This window comes from Xiphophorus couchianus, chromosome 8 (assembly GCF_001444195.1).
Source record: "Xiphophorus couchianus chromosome 8, X_couchianus-1.0, whole genome shotgun sequence".
NCBI classification, from domain to species: Eukaryota; Metazoa; Chordata; class Actinopteri; order Cyprinodontiformes; family Poeciliidae; genus Xiphophorus; species Xiphophorus couchianus.
In genome coordinates this window covers 11,053,600-11,077,639 of record NC_040235.1, presented here as the reverse complement: position 1 = coordinate 11,077,639, position 24,040 = coordinate 11,053,600, and the positions used below count along the sequence as shown (strand labels likewise).

The following is a 24,040-nucleotide window of genomic DNA, read 5'->3' as shown; positions in this document are numbered from 1 at the left end:
GAGAGAATACCAATGGATTCATTTATAATGTTATATGGGTATTTTTTTTCACATATTTTCAAAGTTACAGACTTAGAGTTACTTAAGAATGTTATAAATAAAAGTTTAAATGTAATCTTAACATAAATGGATGGATGGGTAAATTAACTGATGAACTAGCAGACAGATGAATGATTGAGGTTAAGATACTTTACTGTTGTTATAACCAATTATCTGAATGTTGGAAAAAGTTATTGTAAGTGAATCTGACTTGATGGCTCTTAACCTTGTTCAGCATAATATGGATTTCTTGGTATCATACGCTTGGAAAAATAATTCTCAAACAAGAAAAAAGAAATCTGAAAATAGAAATACATCCTCCTAATTATGAGCAAGATACATCTCGTTGCTTGTACTTGTGACAGTGCAATGACAGTAAAGTTGAATTCTATTCTATTCTATAAATACTGCCTAAAAGCTGATATTTTCTTAGAATAAATTCTCAAAATTGCCACTGTGATTTCCTCAGAAGTCCATAAAGGGTCTTTAGTTTGTTCTCTTCTTTGATTCATGCACATCTTCAGAAACTATACAGCGTTTTCACCTTAGTGTCAACATAAGTGTCAAAGAACAAAAATAACAGCAAAAGAGTGATTTTGTGGGGGGATTATCATAACACAATTTGCAATATTTATGAACACTCAGAATTACAAAATAAAAGTATGAAAAAACGTTCTTAAGAATGCCACAGAGATAGACATCAACTCCCAGTTGGTGTCTGCAAGCTGTTCTGTTACCTTCATCTGTCTTCAAGCATGGGTTGATTTTCAGTGGCACAAAATAATTACACACTCAGCCACAAGCCAAAGTCCTCAAAGTAATCTCTCTTACTGCACACTCATGCAACCATGATTAGCCAGGAAAACCATTCAGAATCTTTATTTTGTTTTTTTTTTCTACAAAAATATTTTACATTAGAAAACACACCTTGAAATATACACAGTCCACTTGGTTTGCAGTAACCATGGAACATTGTGACTCAAATATATCTGTCTATATTTAAACTTGTAGGTAAATATATCAGCAACAATAACAAATCTGCTGCCTTTGTGAGGTCTGCGTTAGATGTCATCAAACGGAGCTTGAGCTTGTGTCAGAAATGCTCCACAAACTGTCATCTCATCAAAGCAATGGCTCACAATATATTCATACTTAATACAAAAGAAAATACAGCAAACCAATACTACCTCTGGTTATGGCAGGGAGTGCTTAAGGTGAGAAATCTGAACAGGGGAGGTACCACCTGTGTGATAGGGAGAGTGCAGGAAATGGATAGAAAGCAAGGAGAACGTCAATAAGCAACAGCAGGAATCTTGGTTTTGAATGTTCTGTCCGACATTCATTTGTCGTCTTTCCCCCAACATTCTGTGTTCCCTTGTCTTCTTCTTGACTGTGCGTGTACCTGTTGAAAACCAGCATGCCACTCATGTGTCTTCAACACGTCAAGCTCTCACAGAGTCATTGATCTGTAAACCTAACCATCTATCTGCAATACATACCAAGGTACATTACACCTGCCTGCACAGACGTGCGCTGCAGTGTCAGTCACCTGTCGAATGATGACACCTCAGGATATCGCTTTTCCCCCTGGTGGGAGTCTATATTCAGACTAATAGGGATCCTGTCTCATCCTCCGGGATCAGCTGATCTGAATCTCAACCCGGCTCATTCAGTGTCTTAGAACAATAGTCATACCCCTTGAACCTTTTCATGCTACCACAAAGTTTAAATGTATTTCATTGAGTTTTTATGTGATAGATCAACGTAAACTAGTGAAAAGTAGAGAATAGGAAGGAAAACGACGCACGGCTTCCCAAGTTATTCTGCAAATACAAATCTGAAGAATGTGGAGTGTAATGAACGTGGTCCCCTTTACTGTGATGCCCCTGAATAAAATTAATTTGCCTTCAGGAATCAGTACATTTGAGAATGCTGAACCTTGAGCATTTTAGAGAGCCCTGCTTAATTTTGAAAATGGAAAATGGCATATTTTCAAACATTTCTACATAAACTGACAGGCAGGGCATGGAAAGGATGGGAAGAAACCTTGGCTTTTGACAAAAGGAGTGCACCCAACAAATCTAGCCCTTGCAGAAGAGTGACAAAAAGAAAGTCATGGTTGAAAGAAAGGAATAGGACATCCTGTTTGCAGGGGCCCACAAGCAATGAAGAAGACAAGGCGTGCAAGACTAAATTTAAGCTTTTAGGACATCACTCAAAACTCGGTGTGGGGTGGAAAACAAATGCTGCACATCATTTGGAAAACAGCATCCCCATTTTGAAAAATGGGGTGGCATCATCATGCTGTGGAACAGGAAAGCTGGTCAGAGGTGAGCTATACGAAATCCAATTCTTAAAATAAAACTGTTAAGAGAATAAAAAATAGTTGGGTATGGGGCAGAGGTTGCCCATAAATCAGAAAAATGATCATAAGAGTGCAGCTTTTGCTATAATAGATACTTCAGATCAAAGATTACTCCTATATTAAAAAACTCCAAAATGTGCCAATGAAAACTGATGTTCACAGACACTCTTCAACCAATCTGACAGAGTTTAAGGCTAATTTGCTGAGAAAAATCGTCTAATATTTCACTATGAAGCTATCCACCTCTGCTAGAGAGAGCTATTACAAAACATTTGCAGATGAAAGGTGACTAGATAAAGTCATTTCTCATGAAAGCTAAATACACTAAGGTTTCTACATTTCTTTTAGTAGAAATAAAATTATTCTCCATTTATACACTACTAGTGTTGGTCTGTCACAGAAAATCCCAATGAAAGGTGTAAAACACTTTGTCAAATGAATACTTTTCCAAGATACTGTCCATGTAGACTGGTATATACTGTATATATGATGACTGACTGTACAGAACAAATCTATCTTTCATCTGAGAGTATTCACTTTCAACTTGATCAAATATTTTAGAAATTACAGCTTTTCATAAGGTAGATTTATTTGTAACACACAAGCTACAATTATTCCTGCTGCTGTCAAAATAATGGAACAAGTTTAGAATTACGAGTACGGTAACATTATGTATAGGATTTATTTATAGTAATTTTGATTTTGGATTCAAGATATTTGCACAGAATATTACACTTTTTGTTGCTGTTTTGTTCATTTTTCTGTTGGTAATAAATTAGCTCAGATTTACAGTTATTTAACAGATATATTGGTTGGAGTTAACAACTTCAGCCTATAGAGGACGTCTAGTGGGTAACACTCATGGAGTTCACACGTGCATTCTGCTTCTTTAACATCTTATCATAAAACTTTAAAGTCGTCAATATGGCATACACTGATCAAATCTTATCTAGTTCACACTTCAAAAGGCTTCAAAGAGAAATGATTCCATTAAAAAAGGCAACACACCTCCTGGCATCGCCCTCGTTTCCATGCTACAGCTAACCTCAGCGATAAGCCGACAGCTTCATTCAATCAAATAGAGACATACAGTATATGGATCCAATTTGGATGACAGTGCAGGGTAACGGTAATCATGTGCTTGGTTGAGATAGCTTCAGAATATGCAAGTCAAACTATTAAAGGAGTTTGAGGATGCACACTTGGACATCGAGAGACTAAGGGATAAAGTTTTGGATAAATAAACTCCTCCACAACAACTGAATCCACCGAGCATCCCCATCATAACAACCTTTTGTTACTTTGGGTTCATTAGGTGAGGTTTTGTTTTTGTGGTTTTTACTGAATAAATGGTCATAATAAACACAGTTTAGATGAAAAAACGCTTCAATTTTAAGGCTTGATTTGGTAGATTGAGAGGTTGTGTGTAGTTATTGTCAACAAAAGCTCATTTATATTTTAAAATAAGGAACTACATTCTCATAGTGGTGGAATATGAGAACCAAAGAAGGCCTGCATTATCTGTTTTTTTTTTTATCACTTACAGGGTGATAAGATTATTTTTGCGGAAATTTGCATATATATAACAGAATACAATTTTATAAAAGGCTTTTATGTTTAGTGCTGTTTTCAAAGCAGAAGTGTGTTTGTGTTCCTATGCAGATTTAAGTTGGTTGAGCCTGCCTGTAGTATCAAAACAACAAATACCTTGGGACTTATCAGTCTGCTGTAGCTCCACCAACAATGGAGTGAATTTATAGATTTTGCACCTGTTGTGAAGTAGGATCAAAATGGTTTTTTTAGCGTGCTTTCTAGGTCTTGTAGTTGTTTGAAAATTATTCCAACGGTCTTAAAATTGGCTGGTGAAGCAGATTAATACAAAGAATCTATTATCAGTTTGGCTAAAAAAATTCAAACTGATATTTTCCCTGCAGATCAGGGAACATTTACTGACAATGACTTCATAGATGCTCACTGCAAAAAAATCTGAACAGACCTAATAATAGTAGCCATAGGCAGTTTTTAAACCATGGTTGTTTAATATTTTTGCATAACTAAATATTTCAAAATAACCAATCTGTTTTTTTCTTTTCTTTTTTGTAAACCAAAGGGAAAGTGTAGAGGCCTTCATTTAGCTAGCTGACCAGAAGTGCAAGCAACAAGTGGAGGAGGGCCAGCACTGCATTATCCTATGCCTCATATTGCTCCAGAAACGCATATCTAAAAAAAAACCCATCATAATACAGGATTAGTATGATAGAAAAGTGGTTTTGAAACCATAACTTTTTAAGCCCTCCATACCAGTAGCTGCCCAATGCCTAAAGACGATCGAGGTATCTTTGAACATTAATCATCATTGTGAATGAGTGATATCTTTCTGATTTGAGCTGCATTTTAACTAACTAAATGAATCACCAATAAGCAAACATTTGTAGTATCAGCATTACAGAATTGTGCTCTGATAAATAAAATTGCTTTAAATCCCATTTTATGAAAGATTCAGCTTTTTTGTCAGTAAGAAGCTGTAATTTCCAAATCTCTGTCAGTGTTGACGTGAATGCTATCAAACCCTAGCTGGTTGAGCCACAAGCTCTTATTCATAAAACTGAATACCTCAAAGTAAGTCGCCATCAAATCTGTAATGATATAACTACTTATATCTGAACGTTCCCCTCTTCTTAGCCCTCTCAGTATTAATGAGGCCATTTGGAAAGTGAAGTTAACTTGTATTTCTGTGCAACTCAGCTTATGAAACATCTAATACTGTCACTATCAGTGGATATTAACTGATAATTGTTCATAGAACGGCTACTGCAAAGCTCTTTAAGTGACCATAAGATGGCATGTGAAATAAATAACTCCCAAAAAAAGAGAAATAAAGAGAACAAAGCAAACAAAATAAACCATATTTATATGATCAAATTCTTCCAGTTTTTTTCTTTCTTTCTTGCAGAGCATCCACTAATTAGTCTCTCTCTTGCACTCAACACAAGTACTTTACCCTGCGCTTCAGCATCATAACAGTTCATTGCAGAAGGTCAGTAAGAGCGTCCAAAAAGGCAGCAGCAGCCAAACTGGAGATGGGGATAAGTGGACGCCCAAAGGTGAGGCGGTGTCAGAGGTGCAGGAGCACACCTCGTATCCATTCTCTGCATGGTCTGGGTGCCGGTGCACGTTGACCCTCGTCTCCGTGCTTTTGGCTTCTGTGTCCGGAGAGTCCGACTGCATCTCGGTGCAGAGCAGCCAGTCCTTTGCAATCAGGCGGGGGTATCCTGCCTCCGCCTCCATGTCGCTGCCCGGCACTCGCCAGTACTCCTTTCCCTTGAAAAAATAGGATGATCCTTTAAGGTAGAGATTGAAAGAGAAAACATGGTTGGCATTTTGTTGTATTAGGGTACAGTTGCTCAAAAGAACATAAAGTAGAAATCAGGAACTTGCAAAGGGACTTTTCCATATTTTGCCACATTTGCAACCATAAACTCTTAGATTACGAATTAGGTTAACACTGAGTTAACCCAGAACCAATCTAGCCGTCATAGAAGAGAGGCACAAAAGAAAAAAAAAAATGTTGAAAGAAAATTATAAGAAAATATATCAAAGAATTTAAATAATTTGCTCACGTCAACAAAATAACATGTTTGGTGAAAGATTGACACTCTGAACACAGTCCCCACTGCGATACATGGTGGTGGTGCCATCATGCTGTGTTTTTAAAAAAATAATTTTTTAGTATGAACAGGGAAGCCAAGAAATCTGACTTGGCTAGAACTACCTTGCAAAGAGGCATAGGCAATAGTACCAGGCCAAAAAGAGCAAACCTGACAAAAACATCCTCAAAAGGCCTACAGCTGTAATTGTGGCAAATTAGTTCTGCAGAACTAATTCACCACAGAACCAGAGGGGTTGAATAGAAGTTCACAAACAAACAAAAAAAAAAACGTAAAATTTTTATTTGTGCATCCATTTCCTTCCATTAATGCACTACATTGTTTTTTTTTTGTTAGGCAACCCTTCCCTTGCCCTTAATGCAGAGATGGAGCACAGCGGCTGTTTCCACATTAAAACTTCAGCACACGTAGATGCATTAGCAGGAATTTCAGAGTGATGTCATTAGAGAGATTTTCAGAAAGGTGAGGGGAAGAAAATGACCCAAAATGAGAGTTTACAAGGGGACCAACGTAAAGAGCTGATTTTGTGCCTAGAACTGCAAAAAAAAATCACAAAAGTAATGAGCGGAAAATGGTCATTATCCCAAGAAGGAAATGCGCTTGTTAGCACAGTGTACATAATGAGCTATTAGCATGAGCAAGCTGGTCAGAGACCTGCGTTTATGAAGGGTGGGAGAGTTTGCACCAAATCTGCAGGAATAAATTCTCATCTTTCTTTAAGACAGCTTACAATGGTGCAATGTGTGTGGCTGTGTGTGTGTTTCGGGGAGGTCTAATGAATACTGCTAATGAAGTCAGTCTCTGTATGGCATGTGTTTAGAATTCCAGAGAGGGTGACAGCTGAAAGAGGTGCAGACTAATTGCTTTGAGCTGAAAATTTACACCTTTGTTATGCTTATAATTACCCAGCTATGCAGAGTTTCTCCTCTTGATAGCATACTGTTGATCAATAACTCCAATTTATTTTAATATTGGCCTGGACTGTCAAGAGTGGGGCATGGTAGGAGCTACAGTCCTAAGTTATGTAAGATTTTGGTTTTACATTGTAAAAATTTAGCTGGAATGCAACGCATTGCAATGCATTCAAGCTCATACTGATCACTGATCATAAATCTGCAAAGAGGATATTTATGGCATATGGTAATGTGATTCTTCTTTCTCTGCCACATATTGTTCACACTTTATGTGAATCTGTGGTAGTTCATATCAGGATGTGCATTTCTTCTGAATTTTTTGGTCCAACTTGACAAAGAAATACATTCCAACACAGTGGTTTGGGGCTAATAAAAGCTCAATAAGCGATAATAAACTTTACAAATTGCCTCGTTCATTTGAAGAAAGGCACAATATTCATAACAGTCATCAAATAGGGTAAAATGTAGCAGTTTCAGCAGCAGTTGTGTAAAATTAAATTAATTGTCTGATATCAGAGATATTTCCTTTTTCCTCTTTTGCATTTTGACAGACAGACTGTCTGTCTCTGTCAGTTGGTTTCTGCTTTCTGTAAGCAGAAACCAAACTGTTTATAGATTTCCATTTTGGTATAATACATATTTCACACATAAAAACCTTGGTAATTTTCTCAGCCATATTTTGTAGATATTGGATAAGAAATAAGGAAGCTTTGTTCATTTTTGTGACAGATGCACGCTCATCCCACATTGGAACAGTGTGAGATGGTTTGGTTTGATCGATATGACTGAAAGCATAGTAATGGCACCTGCAGTTGCATATCATTAGTTATAGCGGCTAATAGGCGCTGCCTTATCTAGTGATATATATCAATGGAACAGATGGCTGAATGGAGAGATAGAACATTTTAGACAGTAATAAAAATTCACTTTTTTTCTCTTTCTTCCATTACAATTCTTTATTTTCGCTGAGAGTTTAGGACCCCATATCAGAGCTTCGTTATTCACTTTCCAGCATGTTTAATAGAATAGAAACTGATGGTCCACTAAAAGACTCCTGCTGAGTTGATGACATAGATTTGAAGGTAATCCAGTCATTTGAAGCAGCTGATTTGAAGCAAAGTAACATTTTTAACTTTTAGTACAGTGGATTATGTTGGAAGACCACTGAACTCAGAATTGCTGCAGGAAACAAAGAGTGATGATGACTTTGAAAAGTTTCCTGAGAACCTTTTATTAAATAGCTCATTTTGTAAAGTCTAATGATCTAAAAGAATAAAGAGCTCCCTTCAGTAAAACTGACAGACTATGCAGCCAGCATTCAAACTTGGGTCCTCCCACATTGTGCAGTTCTCTTAGAAGGGAGAGACTTCTGCTGGCTGCATATCAAACTACTAAATCAGACAAAAAAGTAATATAATAATGTTTCCAGCAGTTAAAGTTCCAAAGCAGACATAATTTTTCCCCAAAAAGCTTTACACACACTATTGTAAATCACACATATCTTGAATCTATTGTTTAAAAAATACTCAGAGCGCCAGGTTTGCAGCTGAAAAGCATAACCAGAACTGATAGAAACAAGAGAAATACAGACCGGAGTGTCTCTAGGAGAAATACACCACGCACACCTGTAGTGGGTCACCTGGTTCTATGTATTTACATTGTGGATATATATATATATGTATATAGTAAATTACATATTATGCTTGGTGTTCTTTGTTATGCAAGTGTTTCTGCAACAATGCACTTGGAAATTTGACCTATCATAAATCCCTGGTAATAGCAGGTAACCTTTCTCCAGCATCTAAGGGACGAAGAAAATGTCACAACCATGATGATGTGACACTTTTAGGGAGACATTATCTCTCATCAAATGATCACATGTATATGATTAAATCAATAAATTTCTAAACTGCACATCTATAAAGTTTATACATATTCATATTTCATATCACAGCGCCCATCTTTACAACCCTTTCAGGCGAAGACCCCATTTTACTCCCTGTTATTAGATCCTTAAACTCTTTTATTTGTTCTCTGTTGGCTGTTTTAGGTTGCACCAAGTTCGTTGTCTGCATACACCTCAGGGTGTCTTTCCTTGATGTGTGGTGGCATAAATTTAATGCAAGCTTTTTAAAGTTTCAATATGGCAATGCTTCAGAGAGGGGATGTTTTATGAAGAACATCAACTTTATTATCACAGCAGTTGATTCAAAGCTACATCTGAGCGCTGTCACTTCCAGAAGTGATGCTGTTTTAAACCTAGAAATATTTTAACCATTAAAAATGACATTGAGAACCTCTGAGTCCACGTGTCCCAGAGTTTCTAAATTTTAGATTAGCACACTTAAATGAACGTTTCTTTTATATCTCTTGACTAAACTGTATGAAAGCATAACTGCATCCTTTATCTGCCAGAACTCTTCCCTGAGCTCTTGGCATTTCTCCACAGTTCCTTTTTTATGCTGTTCCCATCATTAAGCATGGCCATACCTACAGAGTCGCATCACAACAGCTGTTCTCTGCTGCTTATCAATAATCACAATGTCCAGATGTTTGGCCATTACCAATTTGTCTGTGCGTATTTGGAAATCACAAATGATCTAAGCTCAGTTATTTTCTGTTACCTACAGTATGTCTGACTGTCTATGAACTTTCAAAAAGTGATCCGTGACTTTTTGCTTTTCTGGAGTCTAAATATAATATAAGAATTATGTGGGTTTATCTCCAGCACTTGTAGAGCAAAAGGTTGGCATAAGAACAGTGTAAGACAGATATAAGCTTAAAAATCAAAAAGACAGCTTGAGGTAGTCTTTGAACAATAAAATCAGATGGATCACATCTTTTGAGTCACATTTTTCTCCAAAAATGACTCAATCTGCACACAAAAAAATGTTTTATAGAAATATCTTAAGACTCTGACCCGCTGGATCAGTGGAACAGAAAGTTGGGGTCACAACCACCTCCTTGGGTCGAGAATTAGCAATGTTAGCATCTTGACGTTCCCTCTAGAAATCAAACTAAATAAATATAATAATAAAAGGATGTTAATTCTATCAACAATACAGCTGCAAAACGTACTAATGAAAAAAAACCCCAATAGATTTGTTATTAATATTTACTTCTATGATATCTGTTTAAACAACTAGTAATGCCTGCATATGCATCAGAGAGTTAGGGTCACAAATCTTATCTACTATTACAATAAATTTTTATTATTTTATTAATAAGCCAATGTCATACAAACAAGTCACATTCATTTCTAACTACACTGAGTCCAATTTAATCCAAAATCAATTCAATTCCTTACTTTTTTTTATTAATTCCAATGCTACCACATAGTCTAAGCATTTTCCTGTTGTACATTATGATATTGTATCAAAGATTGATGAAGAAATACAGACTTGCATCCTGTAAACACCATGCCCTTGCCTTGCATAATGAGCTCCAGTAACACACATCCCTTTACATGCTCCTTTAAAACCTGGTACTTGATGAGAAACAAAATGAGTATTAAGGGATGATGGGATGAAGGTTATAGGGAGGTGAAGGAGATATCAAATCTGCCAACAGCTCACACAACACATATGCTTATCTGGTTGAAGTAAAGTATCCTGGAGGTGAATCAGTAGGGACTTCTGTAAATGTTTTGCCAATTTCAAATGCTAAAAAAAACACACACACACACACACACACACAAAAAAAGAATGTTTTTGGGAGTTTTTGGAACTGTTGCAAAAACAGCAAATATTTAAAAGCAGCAACACATCTAAAAGGAAAATAAGAGATGTGAGAGCTATTTTTGATTAAAATTCTGTTTTTTGTGAAAATTACTTCAATAAATATCTTTATGCCTCACTTGACTTAGCGTGTGCTGCTTTTTATTAAATGGAAAATGCAAATGCTACAGTCCCTGCAGAGAGCACTTGCGCAGAAAAATCTGTGAACCATGTGTGCCTCGGCGAAGAAAAGATCACAAAAGGCTGAAATATGTTCGAAAGGGGCCATCAGTGATTGGTGATGACCTTTCTGAACAACTGTCAAGTACTTTGTCAGTAAACTATGAGGCAATTTGTGGTATTTAGAAGTAAACAGAACGTCTGTCATCCATTTGGCTCCCAGACTCCCTCCACGATATGTTTTCGGGAAACTTCACAGAAAATAATCATTTTGAGGAAGGTGATTAATTGTACGCAAACAGAAAGGGAGCACCTGTGATGCCGCAATGAAATTATTATTTTTTTTGTTTGTTCGATTTTTTAACGCTCAACAGCTTGGTGACAGCAGATAAGTGCTGAAAACAATGAAGTGTTGACTGTGGCCAACTACAAGCTGTAAAAGTATAGGCTGCAGACTGAGTGAGTATTCATACACCAAAAAATATTGTGAAACCACACAGCTAGGAAACTTGACTAGCTGTGTAGACTAGAAAAGTAGATGAAACAAGTTGGGACAAAAAAAAAAGGATTTCAATAACCATAGTTGAAACAGTATCTTATGCTGGTTTTAATCATTTAATAATTCAAAGATTTTCTTTACAAATTTGTAATTGCATCAGTTATTATATTGAATACTCACTCAGAAAGAAACTGTCCTTGACTTTGTATTCAACACCTTGTGTTCTGAAAATCGTAAATTAAATCCAGTTGCCTTCAGAAGTGACCTAGCTAGTAAATAGTGTTCATCTGTGTATGATTTCATCTCCTTCTATGAAGGCATCCGAGGTTTGATAGAGAACACAAGAGAACAAACAGAAACAAGAAGACCAAAGAGCACAGCAGAAAGCTCGGGGCTTTACTTCTGGAGAATGCTGAAGCAGGATTGACTTTTAAAGCAACTGTTCATTATCCAAAAAGACAGCATGGTACAACACCAGACCTACCAAAACAGGGTGGTTGACCTTAACTGACAGTCTGGGCAAAGAGAAATTAATCAAAGCAGCAGCTGAGAGAACCATGACAGCTCTGTAGGAGCTGCTGAGTTCCTGAAGACAAGAGGGAGAGTTTGTCAACCCAATAGCTCAACAAAAATTGTTGTAGAGTGGCAACATGCAGACCTGCTGATGTTTTTGATGATCAAACACACAAAATGCAAATGGCCTGCAGCTTTTTTTAAATTTTCTTTTTTTTTTTTTATAAATCCATGAATCTCTAAAGATGTAACAGTACATGTGCTTGACCTGAACCATAGAATCAGACAACGGATGCATCCCATCCAGAAGAGGACACAAACATGCCTGCCTGTGCCATAAAGTTTAGTTTAAGCTCTAAACACACCAGACACTGCTGTTATATAGTGTACACAGATACACACTGATGTTTTTATTTTTATTTTAAATCAATATGACTTAGTTGTATGAATTGTAGACAGGTGCATTTTAATCAATGACACTCTTTAGAATATAATTGCTCAATGCAATTAGATCAATCAGCCGGTGCAGCATTCTGAATCAATGTTGTGTGCAACCATAAATGTTTGGGTTGGAAATATATCAAAATACATCAACCAGGTGGAGAGAAATGTTTTATGCTCAATCTTGGAGAAATAAATCCCTGTTTCAGAGAACCACTTATCATATAAACCACAATCACTTTTAAATTTCTTCAAAGATTACATAAATCCCAGGACTGATGAATTTACTGGTTTTTATGCTGATTCGAACACAGAGAAAACTTTTCATCAGCATGATAACAACTGAGGTTTTGGATCACCAAAGGATAATCAGATGTTCACAAATTGACCCACCACACAGTTTGAAGTTATTCTCAAATTCACAGTGTGTCTGATGAAGCACTTACCAGTGCCCTTGTCAAAATAATGGGCAATGAATTTAAGCAATTTGTGTGATGTGCTGATCTGACAGTGAATTAGTTTAAAATCAGTCAGCCTATTGTTTAAAATGCATTTTGCCCTTGTCCAATAGCCATCTATCAACAAAGAAAGCTAAGATCACAGAGTTTAGTATACAGAATATATATAAAGAATGTATGTAGAAGTAAGGGTAACATTTGTATTAATAGGTTTTAAGAGTATTAATTTAGTAGTATTACGTGACCTTTGTAATTTTTTAAAACTTTGCTCCAGATTTATTTAGACTTTTAAGGCCAATGAACAGATTTCTCTTCATCATTTCAAGTTTTCTTCTCACTGTAGCTCTTTCTCTTTGCTCTAACAGCCAAAGCCAGACTACCTGTCAAATACAACATGATTCTTCTTTGGGGAATAATGAATGGGAGAATCAGCACTTCAAAAAAAGAAAAAAGAGAAAAAACCTTAACCATCTCTCTTGACTTTTGCTCTCTAACGAAACTGAATTCTGATAAATATGCAAGAAAAACTGTCCCTTCCTTTTTGCAAGGTAACACAACTTACAAGTACTGACAAGGAACAAAAAGGAACAGAGATATCTGGGATGAGATCTTAAATAGCACAACTGTGTTCACAAACCTTTAAAGCTTTACCTTTGCATGTTTTTTTTTATTATTTCCAAAAAAATTGCAGAAATTCATGCTCCAGTAACTTTATGACAAGAACCATGCCAAAGGTTTGCACCACCATTGGTCGTTCATCATTTCAGTTTGTTGCCCTAAATGACTGGAATGACTTGCAAAAACATGTTAAAGCTTCGGACCTACATCCCTATGACTACTTTTAATAATTGACTGCAAATGATCCATGCACCTTCTTCTCATTTCTTCGTATTGTATAGAAATGGTGCTTTTTTGATTTTCTCTCCGTCCTTATAATTTAGAATGTTTGTAGTATTTGATTGATTTTACTGCTGGTTCTTCCAAAGTTGGGATTTTAAGTGAGAACCAGCTCTCAATTTTCTCACCTTGGTAAATAAAGATGAAGAAAAAATTAAAATGTAGAAAAAAAGTCATGTTTTATTATGCAAGTAGAAATTATTAACCTATATACCTTAGCAGCGTTAATGCCATTTTCAGCCAGAATAAATGTCACGGTGCAATTACAATGGTATTAAATTGGACAAATGAGGGCTGAAATTAAAAGTATGAATTTTCATAGCAATGCTTCAAACACAATGCATAAAAACTTGGACTTGTGGATATATATATATATAAATCACAGAACCTCTAATTTCCATACCTAAGCTTAATCAGCACAATGTAGAAACAGGGTGTTTCTACTGATGTTTGCCTGCGTGGGTGGAAACTGTGATTGTGATGAAAGGGCTAAAGAGAGGACTGAACTGAAGTGAAACAAGTGGGCAGCCACCAAGTAAAATCAGCCGTTACTTTTATATCCTTTAGTCTTGCTTCGGTGGGATCCAAACAGTCTGAAACAAGCTTTGCTTTATTCTTTGTTGTTGCAGCAGAAGATAGATCTGGAAGAGTGGATCATGATGGACTCAACTGTGTGCAGAGGTTAAGGCTGGAGAAATGTTTCCTGTCTCACCCCTTTGATTTGATTGGAGAACCTGTCACCCCATTTTAGAGTTTTTTCTTTTTAACATCTGTGCTCCCTGTGGGACCACTAAGCTCACAGTGGCACCTAGTGGATTCATGACACCTGACAGAGATTTTTACTGTGTTTATGGTGGAAAGGCCAAAGCTCTTGTGCTACATTGACCAAGAGTAATTGAAAAAAGTTTTCAGTCTTTAAACTTCAGCAGCTAGTTTCTAAAAGGTTTATAGTCCAGATATTTTATTTTCCAAGACCGCAGCATGCTTTATAGCTTCTGTTGTGGAGCACTTGGTCGCATTTTCTTTTCCAAGAGCTTGTACAATAACTGCTGTTTGTGCAAGAATGCACTCATAAATAAAATAATACGGAACAATGCGGGGAATAGCAAAGACCACCTGGCTTTCAAAAGTCTAAAAATGTTAAGGAATCAGTGGAGTCTGGATGTATTGTTAAAGAACTGATCTGCCAGCAACTGCAGCCAAAATCTCTACCACATTTAATATCCTGTTTTGTAATAAAATGTGTTGTTTCTGACTCCTCATTAAACTTCCTTTTATTTCATCCATAGTTTTTTACAGGGTCTTTGTGAGCCAAATTGAGCTATTTAAACAGAGTTCCGAATGGAAATTTGAATTTCAATTAAACTTCCTGCAAAGTTTTCCCTACTAAAGCGTGGGCAGAGTTTAAGATTTCTATCATGTTAGAAAGCAAGTTCAACGTCTCTTACTTATCGGGACGCAATATTTAAAACTCATTAGGTCCTCCTGTGCTTTGAAAAAGCATTTTTAGTATTTGCATTTACAGATTTTCTGTTTTTGTTTGTCACACTTATGTGACAATTGTTAAATTATGAATTAACTGTGATTACCCACATTTTTTTTCACAAGCTATATTTAGTTCTAATTACTGACAGTCCTGTAAAACAAAGAAACAAAGAACCATTGGGCCAGTTTTGTTTGAATAATTTTTCCTTAATAAAAGCTGTATTTTGTATTTACTTAGGTTATCTTTGTCTAATATTAACAAGTGTTTGATGATCCAAAACATGTAAATGTGACAAAAACCTGAATAAATCTGTAAGTGGGCAAATTCTATGTCATAGTATTGGATTGGGAAATGCCAATCTCAAATGAAAAACAAATATTTAAACTGTACCATAACTTGCTAAATCTTAAAAAATACTCCTCATATTATGGGAATAAAAACAATGTCAAAAAAATATATAGTTCAATCATTTGAAACAGCAAAGGGACCTTTTCCAACAAACCTTTCCCAAAAGTTAATTATGGCAGAAGACTTTAGTCATAGGGCATTAAGTAATGGGGAACAACATGTGCTCATGTGGGACAAACATCCCAGTTACCAACACTCTGTTGGTAAAATATGGAAAAAAAAAACATCCAATCAAAGCCTATATTGGTCCTGTGCTATCAAAAAGTAATACTTATATGGCAAAATGGTTGGATTCCTGTTTAAACTGAAAATTGATAGGCACACACACCAGCAGCTAAAATAACCTTTTCAGAAATGAAAGTTAAAAAACACATCTTACATTTTATAATAAAAATGGTAAAGTATCAGAAATTAAGGATGTTATACAGTTTTTCTCTGTATGTTCATATAAATCAGGCTCAAATCACGATTTAATTTAATTTCAATTGAAAAAGTGGAGCACAGGTCAGAAAATCTTGGATGCAGGTTCTTATTGTTATTAAGTGAGAAGTCTTTGTTATTGTCATGTCTGTAATTCATAATAGCATTCAGATGAGGCTCGTTTGTCAGATTTTGAAAATAACCTCAGGTATTAAACATACTTTTCATTAAACCCATAAATTAAAGATGGTCTTTGCATTCATTTGGCATATTATTCTAACCTTCAATGCTTTAATTGTTAGCTGTAAACAAAAAAATCACCATCATTAACATAAAAGCTTTAAAATACTTTCCAATAATATTCTAATTCACTGAACAGGTTCGCAAAGCATGCAGAATATTATAGGTTACCCTCTTTTAGCTAATATAAAAGTATCAAATAATGAAGTATGAATGTTTGTGGCTTCTCACCATCAGACCACCTCATGGCATCGTCCAGCTGGAGTGGCAGCCCCTTCCAAAGTGTGCTATCTTTGGGGAAACCTAGGTCCATGTGTCGCAAGTGGTCGTCATAGCGCCAGTAGTAGTTATCTTTGAAGAAGTAGGTTTTGTCATTGTGTAACCAAACAAACGCTGCATCCACTGCTTCCACAGGTAGGCCGAAGTCACTAATTGGACGTGGGTAACCCTCCTCAACATTATTGTCTTTGAATAACCAATACTTTTGACCTGAGGATTCAGGACAAACATTGCAGTAAAAGAAAGAATTTGCAAAGCTATACAAATGTTTTTCTCGTACAGACAGGCAAATCAAAATAAAAGCAACTTTGAATCAGGAGTAAAAACTCACCTTTGAAAAATACTATTTTGTGGTCCCCTGGCCTCTCGTAAACAGCATCCACGCTATCCAAATTGGGAGGAAGGCCCCTCCAGAAGCGATGAATGTGAGCAGGACGGAGAGACACCAGGTGCTTTTCCCTTGTTAGCCTCCAAAAGTACTTCCCTTCAGGAACCAGAAGATACTGGGTTAGAGCTTCTCCAAAGAAGGTTGTTAAGAGAAAAGGCGTGTTTATTTTGGTGAAATGTTGCCAAATGGAATGCTGACTGTACTTTATTTCTTTCAGCTGCTATCATCAAAAAAAGTAAGGTGTTCCAGCAACACCTTACTTACCTTACCAAATACAATTTGGAAAGGATAAAAACAACTTAAAGAATCTAACAATTATCTGGAAAGATTAAATTTATACTTTGGCAGAAAATACTGTTTAATATAATAACCTTATTGAGATGGCAGAATTTGTTCATAATGTGTTCAAGACTGGTGAGGGTTGGAGTCTGATTGAAGCTGCTGTCTCACTGTTTATTGTTCTGTGTCTGTTCTGTGTCTGAACAGGGAATTTTACCAGATTTAAATGTCAAGAAATGAAGGAGCAAAAGTCCTGTCACTTATTTGTATTAAGTGTGACAACATTTAAAGTACATCCACTTTGTATACAACATGTGTATGTGGATACAATTCGTTTTCTGGTGTGTCTTGGCAAGATGTATTACTGCCGTTATGTCACCGTCTAAGATTTTTTTCCCCCATACTTTGCGATCTAACAAATGTATTTTGTGAGCACCGCCAAGTGACAAAATTATTATTAGCTGAATTTATGAGGAAATGCATCAAATGGAGCGATTTTGACTATTCAGCAGCCCCCTCTTTGCTATTAGCACACCTGCTGCTAATCCAGAAATCCCTTACTCAAACTATGTTTCTCCTGTTGTACAGCTTTTGTCATCCTGTTTTCAATTGTTGTTATTTGGGCTTGTGGAGTTAAATCCTTTTTTGTCCAATTCTAACAGTGTTCTTGGAATTCCAGAGCCCTTTCTAGTTTGTCATGGCAGTATTTTACTTGACTCACACCTTGCTTCCCTTTTGCTTCTGCTTCTTGGTTATTTTTATTTACAAAACAATAATGGTATATTAGCTAATCCCTGGGAATAACACCCATCAATCTCCCTGGGGGGCACTTTGTTCATTCCATCATGTCAGCTCTAGTCTTTTTCTTTTCATCTTCTCCGTGCTCTTTTTTTATTCCTCCATACTGCCACTATTTGTTTCCTTCTGGTGCAATCCAACAAAAGCCAGAGGAGGTACACCTTTAACCTTTTCAAACATCTTCAAGACAAGCAGACAAGCACATATTTTTTTTCAAAATTGTGACACTGGACAGATCTCTCACAACAGATGGATGTTGCCTTCTTTCATCTTGATGGAAAATAGACCAATCACAACATTGGAGAGTGGTTTATAAGGAGCTGCAATTCAGAATACATTCTCCCTGCTCAGTTTGTGGTGCTATGTAATCAAGACAAATGACTTAACTAAAAACTCAAGGGATAGGAGGAAAGAAAGGAAATACAAATACAACCGGCCCCTTTAAATGTCCCCCTCCCTTTCTTTTATCAAACTAAACTTTATGCTAAAGTATGCTGCTTGACCTCAGCAGGGAAACAGTCTAAGATAAAATTAATTCAGTCAGGTTGACAGAGCACATAACCAAATGTGATATCTTTCAGTACTGAATGGTGACCGGACAGGATGGCCACTGAATAAGTCAAATAAAGTACAGAATTAAAGATTTGTGGATTAAAGGATTAAATATTCCGTTTTTAATGAATTTTAGAACTAAAGCTCATTCAAGAGATATCAAACAGCTGCATAAAACTGAAAGATGTACAAAGACCAGAGCTTTATCATCTTGTGTGTAAAGGTTGACTGTTGTAATTATTGACATTTTTTAACTGAGATGAAAGGTTTTAACATGTCATAAGGTTGAATAAATAGTCAACATATAGTCAATTGTACTTTGGCAAGTGTTATGCTTGTAATAAACAAATACAAAGCAAATAGTGGCTTTATACATGTCATCTTTTACTTTCTTAATACCACACTGACAGGGGATAAATTGTGCAGTTCTGGCTATAATATTTTATGAGCTAAAGAAACTGATGACCTCTTAGTAAAACAGCGGTTCCTGTCTAACATTGTCTCACAGAGTATTTAGGTATTTTTGAACCTTCTTATGGGTTTGTATGATCATATCCTCAGGCTAACAGAGTCAAACTAAAGAGGAGGACCAATCCTGCCCTGCAGGATGTTACAGAGTCATGTTCAAGGAGCTCTGTGCAGCACAGAATATCACCACAGTTCTCTGGACAAAGAAAACCAACAAATCTCTATTTATATTGTTGTACTGTACTGGGATTTTTTGTGACAGACCAACACAAATTTTTTGATAATTTATAGAAAAACATATGTTGCAAATAGGAAAAGCACTTACTTTCCTCTGCGGATGACATGTAGCAAAATGCAAATTCTTCTTATGACCTTCTTTGAACAGTGATTTCCTCATTGGCATTCTTCCATAAAGGTCAGATTTATGCAGTGTTAGACTAATATTCGTGTTGTCAACAGATTCTCATGGCTGAACTGTGAATCTCTGCAGCTCTTCAATAGTTACCCTGGGTCTCTTGGCTACTTCTCTGATTAATGCCCTCCCTGTCCAGCCTGTCAGTTTAGGTAGATGGTCATGTCTTTGTAGATTTGCAGTCATGGGATACTCTTTCCATTTTCAAAATGGCAAATTGAATGTGCTCTGTGCGAAGCTTGAAACACTGTTTTATAACCTAACCATGCTTATACTATTCCACAACGTGTATTGTACATTGAGAATATATTAGACAATATACACACACTATATACTAATTAGGTGACTCTTCAAAAATGGTTTGTGCTGCTTTTTATTTAGAGATGTCAGTGGAAAGAAAGGAGTGGAATACAAAGGTATGTCACACTTATATAATTTTCATGAGTAAAAAATAATTTTACTTCAATGTTGGACAAATCAGTTGTGTATTGGTCTATCATAAAATCTTAAAATATATCAATGGTCATGGCGACACTACATAAATGTGGAAAAGTTCAACGTAATGTTCATTTTTTACAAGAAACTTAATTAGTATCCTATTAAAAGGCCGAGTAACATCAAAATACTTGTTAAATACAAAACTTAGCACTTTCTACTTTTCCATTTCTCTTCTACTAATTAGAGATGAGCCTTCCGCCTTTAGTTGCCTTTTTTCTTTGCAATCATCCCTCCTTTAATGAGTCTCAATTCAAATTGGTCTCTTTCAATCTCCTGTGTCCCCCTCTCTCTCATCACCCAATGTCATAGGGAGACAGCGGTCCTTCTGAACACAGCTTTGAATTCTTGGTGAATTGGAAGAGTTATGGCCCAGAAGAGTGATAGGCTCATCCCAAAAGATCCCCCGACCCTTCCCTTAGTGAGTTTTATTGCTGTAACCCCAGTACTTTGTGCCAGAAGGCATTTGCTGCAAAGGGTCTACAGTCATGCCTGCCAGTTTCTTGCTCCCATGGCTGGGGAAATTGCTCTCCCTCTCTCTTTTCCCCCTTCTGCTTAATTTTCAGACACCATCCTGGTGTGTGAGTGATTGGCTTCACCTGCAAGTCTGATCCAATCAGCCCTGGTCTTGTGGGTCTCTTTCTACCACATCGCGCCAGAGTAGTGACTCAGCGTCTCTGTTAGTCTTGTTCCAGTCTTCATAAATAAATTCTTGCTTTATACCCCTTCTCTTGTTGCCCCTCAGATCCAGAAACTGTTACCTGCTGCTGTCTGTATCAGTCTCTTGATTGTGGATACTGTTCTAACTACCTGTGAGAATGAAAAGTTCATAACCTACACTTTAGATAAAAAAATAATTTATAGAAAGCAGGTTTGAGTTTCCTCTGTCTTGACTCTACCTTAAGTAAACAGAAACTTTCATTACACTCCCTGATAGGCCAATCGTATTATAGTCCATCTCCGACTGTCTTGCAGGATTTAGTCTTTGGACCTTTGTTATTCTGTTTTCTGTCTTGTCATTATCTTAAGAAGAATCTGAAGCTAACATGCACTTGTATGCATGCATCTCCCTTATTACACTGCAACAACAAAAGTATTTATAATGGTAAAGCATGAAAAGTAAAGCAATGGTACACTGTGTTCCTCAGTTGTCATTCTTTTTATCATTTTCCATTTCTCTTATATGACATATATATATCACAGGATTCTTCTCTTATGTGCAATAACAGAAGCCTAATCCACTTGTCTTCCAGTTGACATCCCAGCACCAACCTTTTCTGGATATTATATTTCAACATCTATTAAGTACAGCATATAGGAACTACATTATAAGGACAATACATGGGTTGGTTGGTCATCTTCACCTGATATTACTTACCACACTGAACCTATTCATCTGTAAATTAATTCATTTTATATAATTTTGCACCAGATAAATACTGTATGTTCCATCTGCTATATTTATAAAAAAAATAGATCATAATAATATTAAAGAAAAACACAACCTACCCCCATTTTAATTACCTTTAAAGAAGAAAGCCTCTCCTCGTATTTGGGCTACAGCATCAAAGTGACTGGTGCACCTGTCTGGAGCATCTTGTGCCAGTCTGACAAAGACAGAGCAATTTTAAGAGTAAGAAGTTGAAAGAACAAAACAATAATTGAAGAGTGCAAAGAAAGCAAGAATAATGCAGCATGAAAACAGAGTTTTCTGCCATGCTGGCCACAAATACGTTGCACCCATGGGACAGTTCATACCCAGTCTGACAGGAGAGGATTCAAAGTAATTTTCTTTAATCTACTTAAAGCCTTTTTTTACTAAAATCTACTTATGAAAATCTGATAAACACACACCAAGAGGGATCTCTATCAGTAATCTCTATCAGTTTAGTTTAAAAAAAGACATTATAATCTGCCATATTTTCTCAAGTAGATCCAGTCCAAATAAGGATCAGAACCACAAGCAATGAAAATAAGGTGTAATTGAAAACCTTCAATAATCTACAAATGTTTAAAATTTTATTTGAGATTTGAGGATTTTATGATCATCTATGGTCACAATTCCTTAAAATATTTAACAAAAGAACCAAGAAGATAAAAAAAACAACAAAGGTTTGAAATGGAAGCAGGTTGGGATAAAATGGCAATGTGTTGGTATGAAATGGGGACACAGACTGGGAAAAGAGTGAGGCTGTAAACAATCACTTGACAATAGCAATTACAGAACAGCAACAACAAAACAAAACAAATCCTGAAAAACCACAGATGATCTTGTTTTTAGGTGAAGAAAAGGGGAGAGGATATTTCTTGTAGATAGATAGATAGATTTCTGCTACATTGTCATTTTTATATAACCATTCATTTTTCGGTAGGCTGAGGCTATTTTGTTTGTTAAAAAGTCGCTCTTGAACATTAGACTTCTCATTTTCAATGAGATTTAACTGAATCTCTTTTGGTTTTTTTATCCAGGGTGTCAGACACACGCACACACACCCCCACCCTTACACACACACACCCCCACACACAAATAATACACATGCACAATAAAGTATAGGCAGTAATGTTAGCTAGCTTGGTTAGATAACTATTGTTAGCTAACTTCAAAGAAGGCTAGTAGGTTGATTTGTGACAATAACACTGTCAGAGCACTGATGATCGACACACACACACATTTTTGAGGTAAAAATAAAGATAATAATTATATGTAAAAGTTCTTGCTTTGTCAAATATTATTATTCAGGGGTGAGACTTAGGACTCAGTGTATGGTTCACAAAAAATGTGTTCCTGACAGTCACAGTTAGTAAGAAACAAAGAACAGAGTAGTAATATAAAACATGCTATTTCTTAAAATGTGTAAAAGGTAAATTAAAAATTTTAATTGCATGATATCAATAACATGTTTGTTGAGGAATACCTGGAATATGAAGTGATGAAAACCTTTCATTACAAAGATATTGCAAAAATATGACCTCACCGGGTCCAAAAGGACCCACTTATGCATCAGTGTTAAAATAATAATAATAAAAAAATATGCTTCATTTAGCACAACTGATCCATCAACAGTTTTGAGAAACAGCTAAACTGATGTAGAACATCATTTATTAACAACGTGGAGTTTTAAACTCTTCCAAGCCAGAAAAGCAAAAAACAGATTTTTTAAATTTTATACATGATTATCTTACATCATTTTGCATGAGCCATCAGCAACTATACATATCTCTATGCTAGCTTAGCATAACGTCATTATCACACTGTATCTATCCTGCAATGTATGTTGGCACATATAAAATGCCTTTTACATGAGTTCACACTTATGAATCTTGTGTATTTTCTCAATAATGATAAATTCAGAATTCTGTCATAAATGTGTGTTATTATGCCTCTGTTACATATAATCTGTGTGTAATAAGATGAAAGGCGTAAAATATACAATGTGCTACATCATAAGAATGTTGACATTTATTTTTTGCAGAATTGTAACCCTTATAATTTTTTTCTACTATACTTAATGATCATTTGATCATCTAGGGCTCAAAATTCAACAATCTTTTCACACTGAGAAAGCTCCTTGACCTGAAAGCTATACTAATTATAGCTGATTTAAGAACAAAATCACAGGACCTCCTCTGGTGGACCTGCCACTTCAAACGATGTCAACAGGGTGTTTGCATAATGCTGCAAAATGTAATTATTGGGTCGTTGCTGCAACAACGGTGTTGAACTTACATAAACTGTGGTGCATATTTACAGTATATATATATATACTGTTGTTGCGCAACACCCCCCCCCCCCCCTCCTTTCTGTCTCTACTCTCTCACTCTCGTACTTCCTCTTCTGAGAGGGGAGATGTGCTACCAGCTCTCCTTCTAACGGGTTAATTGAGTTTCCTAAATCTGCTGGGATTTACCCTGTCCAGAACTGAAGTAAACTCTGTTTAAGCTGGTTTCGAGAAACGATTCGCCTGGTTATCTGACGGCCTACATCCAGGTGTCCCACCCTTCTTCCCCCTGTGAATTAGCCAGACTGAGCAGCCTACAGCCAACTAGTTTCACAGAGCACACCTGTTAACGGTCGCTCGTTCTCTATTTTACAACTTGCATTTGTTATTGAACCAGGTAGGTTTT

General features: G+C 36.3%; 1 protein-coding gene across 1 annotated transcript in view; it reads right to left on the bottom strand.

The window, feature by feature from the left end:
- Positions 1–891: 891 nt before the first annotated feature.
- The window catches only part of mmp17a (matrix metallopeptidase 17a), a 105,686-nt gene continuing 82,537 nt past the window's right edge, over positions 892–24,040 (bottom strand). The window contains exons 8-11 of the mRNA XM_028026244.1: positions 21,440–21,522; positions 16,855–17,007; positions 16,476–16,733; positions 892–5,745 (exon numbers count right to left, since the gene is read on the bottom strand). Of these exons, the coding sequence (XP_027882045.1) occupies positions 5,420–5,745; positions 16,476–16,733; positions 16,855–17,007; positions 21,440–21,522 (820 nt within the window). The 3' untranslated portion in view covers positions 892–5,419. The remainder of the gene's footprint in view (positions 5,746–16,475; positions 16,734–16,854; positions 17,008–21,439; positions 21,523–24,040) is intronic.